This window comes from Mustelus asterias, chromosome 28 (assembly GCF_964213995.1).
Source record: "Mustelus asterias chromosome 28, sMusAst1.hap1.1, whole genome shotgun sequence".
Lineage (NCBI taxonomy): Eukaryota > Metazoa > Chordata > Chondrichthyes > Carcharhiniformes > Triakidae > Mustelus > Mustelus asterias.
This window is the reverse complement of record NC_135828.1, coordinates 21,495,051-21,507,865: the sequence shown is the minus strand read 5'-3', so window position 1 is coordinate 21,507,865 and position 12,815 is coordinate 21,495,051. Positions and strand designations below refer to the sequence as shown.

The following is a 12,815-nucleotide window of genomic DNA, read 5'->3' as shown; positions in this document are numbered from 1 at the left end:
GTTTAAAGAGAAAATTGCAGTGACAGTTTTACAATGAGAATTAAGTACAATTCTCCCAACGAACAGACTCGTGGAAAAAAAAGACGGAATTTTGTTTGGAGCAATGTGGAGCTAGCTATCTTATTTAAAAAGTTGTTGGCCGAACTCTCTTCGTTTTACAGTCTATCAGCTTAATAGAGCGTGGGAATCCGTCTCGAAGTTTAGAACAAGTTTGCCGCTGGGCTCACACTCAACAGCGCTCCGACCCTGGGCACACAGAGCATCATGACCATGCCATATTCCTTACCAGGCAAGATTTTGGTCCTGCAGGTATGCAAGGTACTGTATTGTTCTCGATCAGGTATGTGCAGTACTGCAGTGTGTGCAGTCTGACCTCAAAATCTGTAAAGGTAACCTCTTGAGAATACACTTGTAGAATTCAAATTTAATACAAATAAAAGCCTGTATATGCTACATGTCAATGACATTTAAAAAAAATCTAATATACAGAGATGTATCTTTAACTCTATGTGCTATTTTTTGAACTGCCCAGTTTTGAAGCTTACAGATTCTGTAGTTTCTCATTCCCAAGTGCTCCTTTGTTTTGTACAGCATGTTTTTTGCCTTCAACGTCCCTTCCATTCCCAGTCTGGTGTTTTTACCCTTTTATATACGTATATTACTGTACTTAAAGTTTCCAAGTGGCATTCTCCCTGAATAAATTACAGCTGTCAGAAATACCCGAGCTTTGCCTGTTAGCAGCGAGGTTATTGCCTGCACGATGTCTGTGTCTGTCTCGCTCTCCCCCTGGCAGTTATTTTGTGCAACAGATTGCAGACTCAGTTCAGCGTTTCGTTTCTCACGTTTATCTAGTCAACTCCAAATGAATATGGTGGCTCCTTATATTTTATTGGATTAGAAAATTGACACATGATTGTCCAAAGTCGGAACCTTCAATGTACCAAACCATTGTATTCAACCAGTGAACGTAGGAACATAGGAATTAGGAGCAGAAGTAGGCAAATTTAGCCCTTCGAGCCTGCTCCGCCATTCAACCAGATCATGGCTGTTCTTCTCATGATCTCAAATCCACCTCCCCACCTGTTGCCCATATCCCCTTATCCCTTTTTTAAAAATCAGAAATATATATAGCTCCTTCTTGGAACCATTCAACGATTCAGACTCCCCCGTGTTATGGGGCAGCGAGTTCTACAAATTCACCATCCTCTGTGAGAAGTAGTTCCTCCTCATCTCAGTTTTAAATCTACCGCCTCTCAACCTATACCTGTGACCTCTTGTTCTAGATTGCCTCACAAGAGGAAACATTTGGTCTACATTTACTTTATCAATCCCTTTTAAAATTTTATATACCTTGATCAGATCCCCTCTCATTCTTCGAAACTCCAGCAAGTGTAACCCCAAACTGTTTAATCTCCTCCCATACATCAACCCTTTCATCCCCGGAATCAAGTGGTGGCAATTAAAGACATTTAAAGTTGTGCATTTGTTTATCATTACTTATAGTTTTCAATTTCTTTGCTTACATTGTTCATATGTTACTGCTGAACAGCCTATTATTCATGTTGCAACCTAAAGTAATGCTTGCAAATTGTATAGCGCCGCATGTAATTAAGAGCCATTGTACCATTTTTCTATAACTGTTTGAATATAATTTTTTTTATTACAGCTTATGATTGTTAGACAGGATTGACAGGATATGGTGAAATATTCTGATCTTCTGTCTATGGAATGAATAAATCCATTGAAGCAGTAATCAGAATCATTTATCAGAGTGTGAGTTAGTGAGGGATAAAATTAAAGTTAAACTTTTTTCATGAGTCACAAGTAGGCTTACATTAACACTGCAATTGAGTTACTGTGAAAATCCCCAAGTCGCCACACTCCGGCACCTGTTCAGGTACACAGAGGGAGAATTTAGCACGGCCAATGCACCTAAACAGCACTTCTTTCGAACTGTGGGAGGAAACCGGAGCACCCGGAGGAAACCCATGCAGACACGGGGAAGAATGTGCAGACTACGCTCAGACAGTGACCCAAGCCGGGAATCGAACCCGGGTTCCTGGTACTGTGAGGCAGCAGTGCTAACCACTTTGCCGCCCGGGTACTATATTCATTACGAATAGATGAAATTAAAATTTGCTTTGAGCAGTGGCTTTAGTCATCTTTACTAACAATCCTCCCCGCATGCCTAATTTCGTGAAAGGTTAGATTTGCATGAGGTGCATAAAATTAAATAAACTGAGATGCATATCTTAATCGAACACTTTCTCGCCTTCACTGTGCATAGCTGGATGACTGCACACTACTTGATCGAGGAATGTCTGTAAAATGTCGTGTGTAGCTTTTATATTTTCATGTTAAAGGTCTGTGCCATACTGCTATGTATCTCAGTATTGCTGCTAGTATAGGTTATGCCTTTGCTGATACGCATTATCTTGGTGAAGGGGTATTTCTGCAATACAGTGTCTGAATTAGGTCGGTTGGATGAGAAGTTTGTCTGCAGGGATTGTGGTGACTGTCGAGGGGTCTGCTTGAATTCTGCTGCTCATTTGCATTATTTTCAACTTTCAGTATGGTAGCAGTGAGGAAATGATCCTTCAGATTACGTACCTCTCCTTGTACGTGACAGATTTATCCTGGGGTAGAAAGTCTGAATCACACTGCTGTGATTTTCAAAATGGATTTAAATAATTTTGGAACCCTATCAAAAATTAGCAAAGTCCATAGACTTCCCATAATGCAGAAGGAGGTTATTCGGCGCACCAAGTCCGCACTGACTCTCCGAAAGAGCATCTTACCGAGGCTCAAACATTGCCCCATAACCCCCGCACATTTACCAGGGTTAATCCACCTAAACGACACATTTTTGAATAGGGGCAATTTAGCATGGCCAATCCACCTAACCTGCACATCTTTGGACACTAAGGGGCAATTTAGCATGGCCAATCCACCCAACCTGTACATCTTTGGACACTAAGGGGCAATTTAGCATGGCCAATCCACCCAACCTGTACATCTTTGGACACTAAGGGGCAATTTAGCATGGCCAATCCACCCAACCTGTACATCTTTGGACACTAAGGAGCAATTTAGCATGGCCAATCCATCTAAGCTGTACATCTTTGGACACTGAGGGGCAATTTAGCATGGCCAATCCACCTAACCTGTACATCTTTGGACACTAAGGAGCAATTTAGCATGGCCAATCCACCTAACCTGCACATCTTTGGACACTAAGGGGCAATTTAGCATGGCCAATCCACCCAACCTGTACATCTTTGGACACTAAGGGGCAATTTAGCATGGCCAATCCACCCAACCTGTACATCTTTGGACACTAAGGGACAATTTAGCATGGCCAATCCACCCAACCTGTACATCTTTGGACACTAAGGGACAATTTAGCATGGCCAATCCACCCAACCTGTACATCTTTGGACACTAAGGAGCAATTTAGCATGGCCAATCCATCTAAGCTGTACATCTTTGGACACTAAGGGGCAATTTAGCATGGCCAATCCACCTAACCTGTACATCTTTGGACACTAAGGAGCAATTTAGCATGGCCAATCCATCTAAGCTGTACATCTTTGGACACTAAGGGGCAATTTAGCATGGCCAATCCACCTAACCTGTACATCTTTGGACACTAAGGAGCAATTTAGCATGGCCAATCCACCCAACCTGTACATCTTTGGACACTAAGGGGCAATTTAGCATGGCCAATCCATCTAAGCTGTACATCTTTGGACACTAAGGGGCAATTTAGCATGGCCAATGCACCTAATCTGCACATCTTTGGAGTGTGGGAGGAAACTGGAGCACCCAGAGGAAACCCACGCAGACACGGGGAGAACATGCAGACTCCATACAGACAGTGACCCAAGCCGGGAATCGAACCCAGGTCCCTGGTGCTGTGAGGCAGCAGTACCACCGTGCTGCCCTGAATGTTTATATGCAACTTAAAAATGTACCTGAAATATGTTTCAATTTTACTATTGATGCAGATAGAGTGGGGATGAAGGGTCATCCAGTCTCAGAATGTTGGCTCTATTCTCTCTCCACAGATGCTGCCAGACTTGCTGTGAATTTCTAGAATTTTCTGTTTTCGTTTAGGATGGGTCCTACTGATGTTACCCATTTATGAATACAATCTTAATTCTGACTGAGACTGTTAACATTACTAATGCAGGTCAAAGCTCCATTGGATGGACCCCAAAAGTGGATATGGGAATGGTGATAGATGCTTGTTCAATTAATGCTTATTTGAATCATTGCTGTGTACAGCCAGCACTAACTGCTGTTCATTGGCTATGTGCATTAGCATGAGGACCCAGCATTGTAACTTGCTGCCGTTAAAGCTAACCAGCACTTGTTAACTGAGAAGTACATTGTATCCGGAGCCGGAGCTGGCAGTCTTTCCAGGAAATGCAACTGACCTGGGAAACGGGATATAGGAGAGCGCGGGTTCCAAGTCTTTCATGCACTGCACAGGAGGCCTGGGTGGTAGAGTTGGACTGTGATATCCTGTACCCACGGGGGCCAGGTGGCATTCTGGACACATGCTCAGAGTTTTATTTCACCATCTGCTGTAATGGGATTCGAACCTGGGTCTCTAGAGCATTACCCTGGGTCTCTGGATTACTAGTCCAGCGCCAATACCACAACGTCTCCGCCTACCCTTAGACACGTGCTCAGAAGGCAGTGGAAGGTGATAACCACAGGATTAATGCCAGCTGTCAATCTCTGGACATAATGCCACAAGAAGTTCAATTACCTCACACAGCTGGTCAAGGTTGGTGAATGCATCTTCAAATGCCAGATCCTATCAAGGGCACCATTAGCCACACGCCCTACTCGAGGAACCACATTTCTATCACTCACCACCTCCCAACGATCTCTTTCAATGCCTAATATTCACCTCATGCTCACACACTTCACGCTGATACAAGTCATAGAGTCATAGAGATTTACAGCACAGAAACAGGCCCTTTGGCCCAACCCATCCAGGCCAACCAAGTCTCCTAAACTGAACTAGTCCCATTTGCCTACATTTGGCCCATTTCCCTCTTAACCTTTCCCCTCCATGTACCTGTCCAAAATGTCTTTTAAATGTTATAATTGTACCCGCCTCTACCACCTTCTCTGGCAGCTCATTCCATATACTCACCACTCTCTTTGTGAAAAAAGTTGCCCCTCCAGTCCCTTTTAAATCTTTCCCCTCTCACCGTAAACCTATGCCCTCTAGTTTTGGACTCCCCTAACCCTGGGGAAAAGACCTTGGGCTATTCACCTTATCTCACGATGCCCCTCATGATTTTATAAACCTCTATGAGGTCACACACTCACACAAAGTCTTGCGCACACATCTTACAACTTTGAACACACTGCCAGCTGTGCACCCAAAGCAGCTACATCAGGCAGACTACTTGCACAATACTCGCTAACACACTTCCCTTCCTTTTACAGGGCAAGGTGGCACACAGCCAGAAGCAAGAGGATGGAACCAGAGAGTGATAGGCACACTTACAGGTCCCAACCATCATGGAGGAGATGGTGCTGACAATTGTTATGACATCCGTTGCTAAGATCACAGCCAGTACCAAAACCATTGAAGATGATGACACTCTCAAGCCCAGCCAACCTTCTCTCCCCTCACTTCCCCCTCTTTTGCTACACAAGATGTAAGCATGCACCTTTCTGCTTCCCACACCACAGCCTTACCCTAGTACCATTTTCATTTTGGATAACCCAAGAGGCGCAACCTGACCAGGCAGTGAAGGGACGCCTAGAAGATGGTGGAGGTGATGAAGAGACAGAACCATCACTCGATTACACACTCTCAGCCACCAGCACAAAAGCTGAAACTGCGCTGACCTCGGGGGATTGAGTCGAGTTGTGATCTGCATTGTTGAGTGGGCTGCCAGAGTAGGGCCAATGGGCACTGGTGCCAGCTCATTGAAGGACGAGATTGCACACACATTCTGCTACAACCATGAGGACTTTGTTGGAACAGCTTGCAGAAGAAGATCGATGGGTGTGTACAATAAAATCCTTGGTGCTCAGGGAAGTCAGCCAGAACGCTTGTGATTGATGTCAGGAAACACGAAGGAGCCCGGAACCAACTTGGCACTGGGCTTAGCTCAGTGTTTGGAGCACATCCGTTCCACCAGGGAAAGGCGGCCAACTCCATTGACACACATTTAGATCTGACCATAATGCAGGCTCTTGTTGGCTGATGATGCAACTTCCGTTTCAGCACGGATAGTAATCACCTTCTAAGTGCACCAGTGAAAGCTCCAACTGCTACCATCGTGGATTACAATGTCCAAAGAGACTTTTAAGTCCAGTAACCTGTCCTCCCACAGGTTACTTGGAGGCACAACCCTGGTTAAACTGCTGTCCTCTCTCAGAAGACATGACCCACCTTCCCAACCTCTCCCTCTCCCCACAGTGCCCCAGCAGATATTTGCTACCAAATATCCCTTGTTTCCCCCCCCATCCCCTGTCATCCCCCTTTGGTTTGCCGTGATGGCACAAGTGCAATTAGCACAGCAGAATGAAGGCCTCATGACTGGTGCCAAGAGGCTGGTATCGACCTGAATTATTTGCCGCCTGTGGTCACACGCACCAGCTGGGCATTGAGGGAGTGAAATCCCTTTCGGTCCCAGTAGACGGTAAAGTCAACATGGGGGTGCCTGCAAGTCAACACGCTTGGGAGAAGCCTGCAATTCTAACAAAGCCATGTACTTGCTCCACCTGTTTAGTCCCTGGCAAGAAGAAATGAAGTGTAGTTAGTTCACATTGAGTAGAGAACTACCTTCACTGACTTCCAAACAGCGGACCGATGTGTTGCAAATATCTCCAGCCTGGAAGGAACCAGGCTTATTAAAGTTCAACGTCACCTTCACAGTCTCTGACAACACAGCCCTGCCCTGCTGCGAGCTTGCAGTTGTGTCCAGTTTCTTGCCTCTCATCTGAATGCTATACCACACACTGTACAAATCTGTTCCCTTATTTGAACACAGTAAGAAGTCTCACAACACCAGGTTAAAGTCCAACAGGTTTATTTGGTAGCAAATACCATAAATACCATACTTATGGTATTTGCTACCAAATAAACCTGTTGGACTTTAACCTGGTGTTGTGAGACTTCTTACTGTGTTCACCCCAGTCCAACGCCGGCCTCTCCACATCATGACTACCATCGACACCCCTTATTTGAAGACAGATTATTTAAACAGTGTTGGAGCTCAAGTATCATAATTTCAGTAACTGTACTTCATGCTGAAACTTCATTATCAGGTTTTCAACTCATTCCAAAATCTGAATCTGATTTCTGATTTCCACCTAACCTGCACATCTTGGGACACTCAGGGGGAATTTAGTGTGGCCAATCCACCTAACCCGCAAATCTGACAGGAAGCAGATTTCTGTGGATGATCTGGATAATTTTCCACGAGATGAAAGAGGAATCTTTTGCACCGTTGATCATTTGCATCACTTCAGTAACATTTCTTTCAATATCAGAAAAATTTATCAATACCATAAAACATAAAATCCCTACAGTGCAGAAGAGGCCATTCAGTCCATCGCATCTGCACCCACTCTCTGAGAGAATACCTTAACCAGGCCCTCACGCCCACCATATCCATGTAACCCCACAGATTTACAATTGAAATAACCTACACATTTTTGAACAGTAAGGGGCAACTTAGCACCAATCAACCTAACCCCCCTAGCTATGACTGCAACACTACATTCTGCACCCTCTCCTTTCCTCCCCAATGTCCTCTATGAATGGTATGGTTTGTCTGTATCGCGCGCAAGAAACAATACTTTTCACTCTATACCAATACACGTGACAAATCAAATCAAACCTGAGGATATGGGGTAAACCTTCTAGGATAGAGATGAGGAGAAATTTCTTCACCCAGGGAGTGGTCAACCTGTGGAATTCGCTACCACAGAAAGCAGTTAAGGCCAAAACATTGTATGTTTTAATGAAGCAGTTAGATATAGCACTTGGGGGGGGGGAAGGGGATCAAAGGATATGGGGGGGGGGGGGGAGGCGAGATTAGCTATTGAGTTGGATGATCAGCCATGATCATAATGAATGGTGCAGCAGGCTCGAAGGGCCGAATGGCCTCCTTCTGCTCCTATTCTCGTATGTTTCTGTGTATCCCAATCATTTAAATCTCATGTCAATCTAAAATTTGAAGAAGCAATATTACACTGTAAGCGCTTAAATATTGAGAGATATTTAGCTCTGGGTCTGAATTAAGAAAGAAAATAGCAAGTCAATATCTCCATTACAAGTGCGGAGAGGAATTCAATGGAAGTGCATTAAGCACTTGTATGATAAGGTCATTCATCAATGCCATGGCTTCCTTTCCATTTGATACTAATGCAGTCAATGCTGGCACAGAGACAGGTTATTTTTAAATGAAAGGAATCAATCCCTGTTACAATTAGATTTAATGCTTTAGAACCTTGAGTCTGGTATTGACAACATTATGAAAGCCAGTGCTTAGCTGTAGGATATTTATAAAGTCAAAGAGGTTTACAGCATGGAAACAGGCCCTTCGGCCCAACTTGTCCATGCCACCCTTTTTTTAAACCCGCAAGCTAATCCCAATTGCCCACATTTGGCCCATATCCCTCTATACCCATCGTACCCATGTAACTGTCTAAAATGCTTTTTAAAAGACAAAATTGTACCCGCCTCTACTACTATCTCTGGCAGCTTGTTACAGACACTCACCACCCTCTGAGTGAAAAAATTGCCCCTCTGGAGCCTTTTGTATCTCTCCCTTCTCACTTTAAACCTCTGCCCTCTAGTTTTAGACTCCCCTACCTTTGGGAAAAGATGTTGACTAGCTAGCTGATCTGTGCCCCTCATTATTTTATAGACCTCAAAAAAGATCACCCCTCAGCCTTCTACGCTCCAGAGAAAAAAAATCCCAGTCTATCCAGCCTCTCCATATAACTCAAACCATCAAGTCCTGGTAGCATCCTAGTAAATCTTTTCTGCACTCTTATTTAACCTCGATACATGTCTTATCCCTGCAAAACGAAAGTTATTCGCACGTTTTGTCAAATTATTTTTCAAGTAAGCCAACTATGGCAAAGAAGAACTTAAGAACAGAAAACATTGAGAAATGTTCAGCAGGTCACATTTCACCATCTGCTGAGGGTGGGATTCAAACATAGGTCATAGAATCCCTAAAGTACAGAAGGAGGCCGTTTGGCTCGTCAAACCTGTACTGACAACAATCCCACCGAGGCCCTACCTCTGTAACCCCACGTATTTACCTTGCTAATCCCTCTGACATTAAGGGGCAATTTAGCATGGACAATCCACCTAGCCTGCAGATCTTTGAACTGTAGGAGGAAACCAGAGCACCCGGAGGAAACCCACGCACGCACTGGGAGAACGTGCAAACTCCGCATAGAAAGTTACCCAAAGCTGGAATTGAACCCGGGCCCCTGGCACTGTGAGGCAGCAGTGCTCACCACTGAGCATTACCCTGGGTCCATGGATTACTAGTCCAGCGACAATGCCATTGCGCCATCACCTTCCCTTAACTCCGCTTCTGCCTCCACAGATGCTGCCTGACCTGCTCAATATATCCCACGCTTTTTGTTTTATATTTCAGATTCCCGACACCTGCAGTGCTCTGCTTTCCGACTTGTGGCAAAGGAGACATTTTATATTGATGCTTTTAGCTTACGGTTTGAGTCTTCCAAAGGATTTACACAGCTGTGAGATTGATAAGCCAACGATCTGCCACGCTTTGTGTGTGTGTATGCGTGTGAGAAATGGATTTGTGCAGTTTCAGTGTTTTCACGAACTCTCTGGTCTATATTGTGCTTAGGTTATGCTCCAGTGACAGGCATGTGCCATCCACTCCGAAGCTGTACGCTCAACCACGAAGACGGATTCTCCTCTGCGTTTGTTGTCGCCCACGAAACCGGTCATGTGTAAGTGTGAGCTGCACAAATACTCCAAACTAGACGCCGAGAGGGGCAAAGTCCCATCTCAACTCAACTGCAATCTTTGGGGCGCAAAGCAAGCAGGCAGCCCTGACAATATTGGCCAATAAATTGAGCGGAGTTTGGTGGGAGGGGTGGAGACAGCGCCGGCACAAGTGAAAGAGGGAAGAAGTCATATTTGGCAATTTGAAACTGGCTTAGCACAGTTGTGTTATTCTGCCGTGAGTAGGTTATGGAATTAAATAATGTGCTATCACTCCCAGCCACGTCAGGGATTAAATCGTGTCTAATACCATTGGAATTCTTCTCCCGAGGAGAAATGTTTACATATAGGCGCATGTCAGACGTCTTTCTCTGGCCTGTTAATACAGGCAGTTTGGGCTTTCTGAATTGACTTTTTATTTTGGCTCCAGTCACAGTTTAGCCAGCTTCCTCTTGGTCTTCTCTGCACTAATAATGCTGTTGATCAAATTAGCAGGGGATTTGGGGCAGCAGCACTTACAGTAGAAACATAGAAAAATAGGAGCAGGAGGAGGCCATTTGGCCCTTTGAGCCTGCTCCGCCATTCGTTATGATCACGGCTGATCATCAAATTTAAGTTTCAAGTTCATTTATTAGTGTCACACGTAGGCTTAGATTAACACTGCAATGAAGTTACTGTGAAAATCTCCTAGTCGCCACACTCCTGCGCCTGTTCGGGTAACACTGAGGGAGAATTTAGCATGGCCAATGCACCTAATCAGTACATCTTTCAGATTGTGGGAGGAAACCGGAGCACCTGGAGGAAACCCACGCAGACACGGGGAGAATGTGCAGACTCCGCAATGACAGTGACGCAAGCCAGGAATCGAACCCGGGTCCCTGGCGCTGTGAGGCAGCAGTGCTAGCACTAATATCCTGATCTTCCCTCCTCCCTGCACATCTCCCCCCCCCCCCCCCCCACCATATCCCTTGATCCCTTTAGCCCCAAAAGCCCCTAATTTCTTCTTGAAATTACATCATGTTGTGGCCACACTGACGAGCAGGAAGTCAGGCCACTCTTGGTAATGACGCCAAGTTTCACTGTGGCAAAAATCAACCTCGCATTAACATAGCTGTGAATTAATTTTCATTGTTGGCTTTGTCCCTCTCGTCCCTTCCTAGTTCCTCCTGATGATAAAAGGTTGAAAACCTGAAATGTTAAATCAGTGGATTCTGTCTGACCTGTTTGGCATTTCCAGCATCTTCTGTTCTTCTTTCGGTGTGAGAGTTTGTCACCAGGTTTTCATTTTGCTCAGATTCACTATTTTGCCATTTCATCCCTTAGTGAGATTTGCTACTGCGCCACAGAATTGTAGAATCTCTATAGTGTAGAAGGAGGCCATTCGGCCCATTGAGCCTGCACTGACAAGAGTTGTACCCAGGCCCTATCTTCCGTAACCCCACGTATTTCCCCTGCTAGTTCTCCTGACACTAAGGGGCAATTTAGCACGGCCAATCCACCGAACCTGCACATCTTTGGACTGTGGGAGGAAACCGGAGCACTCGGAGGAAACCCACGCAGACACGGGGAGAACGTGCAGGCTCCACACAGTCGCCCAAGGCCGGAATCGAACCTGGGTCCCTGCCGCTGTGAGGCAGCAGTGCTAACCACTGTGCCACCGTGCCGCCCCATTCTCACAGTGCAAAAACTTGAGTTTGTTCACAGCCTGCCCTTTGTTGGATTTTGTTCTGAATCGAGCAAAAAGGAACATCTGGGAAACCTGACCTGAGAACAATATTTTTGATTTTCTTTCAATCCAGTTCAAACAATGTCAGTGCAGCATGACGGTCTCAGTGCTGGAGTTCACCAATGTGCAAGGTTAGAAATTACAGTCAGTATTGTTCTCGTATGTGTGCTTAATGCACTCAGACCAAGTTCCTCTGCACCATTTTAAAGTGAGTTAGTGTCTTTACTACATTTGGAATTCTGGTACAAGTGATTTACGTGTTCATACGATAACAACATTGATGGTGATCTACCTGTTTGAGATACAGGCCAACAATCTTGGCATTTCAGAGTAGACTGTATTATGCAAGGTTTTCCTTCTTTACTCTGTGACATACTCCGTATAAATAGTCATTCGACAGTACAGAGCTTGAATATTGCTGAAAGATGGCATTTTAGAATCAGACAGTGCAGAAGAGGCCCTTCGGCCCATCGAGTTTGCTTCGACCCATTGGGTGGGATTTTGCGGCCTCGCTCGAGCGAGACCGGAAATTCCTGCCCAAGGTCAACGGACATTTCGGTTGTCCGCCCCTCGTCCGCTCCGATTCCGTGGCCGGCCAGGCAGTAGAATTCCAGCGATTTTGTTGAAGCTTTCCGTCTTGCACTCATCAAAGCAATCGCAAGAATACCAGTGCCAGGGGTAAGCAACAACTTTATACCTATGAGAAGATGGTGCTGATTGGTTGGCTAGTGGACTCTGGTAGAGGCGTTGTGCGGAGAATGCACATGTTGATGGCGACTGACAGTTAACTGCCGAGTATTGTTTGAAATTGAAACCAGGCAGCTTGACTCTGATTGGTAACGATGTGGTGGAATGAACCAGTGAATGGATATCACTTACTTTGTTTAGCTGAAACAGGCTCAATGTGTGTACATGTTCTTTCTGTCTGCAAAGAAAAGGGCTCATTTTATTAATATATGTAGCTTCCAGTACAGGCAAATGCGCCGTAATACCCTGTGTTGCAAAAATGTGGGAAGTATTTGTAAGATTTTCATAGGAGCTTTTAGATTGACTTGGAGTTGTAGGCATCGAACATACACTGCAAGTGTTCATGGTGCAGGTTGTGTATGA

General features: G+C 45.0%; 1 protein-coding gene across 1 annotated transcript in view; it reads left to right on the top strand.

Moving 5' to 3' along the window:
* LOC144480306 (A disintegrin and metalloproteinase with thrombospondin motifs 14-like) overlaps positions 1 to 12,815 on the top strand; it is a 178,035-nt gene that overhangs the window by 122,710 nt on the left and 42,510 nt on the right. Inside the window, exons 6-7 of the mRNA XM_078199660.1 lie at positions 162 to 318; positions 9,879 to 9,984. Of these exons, the coding sequence (XP_078055786.1) occupies positions 162 to 318; positions 9,879 to 9,984 (263 nt within the window). The remainder of the gene's footprint in view (positions 1 to 161; positions 319 to 9,878; positions 9,985 to 12,815) is intronic.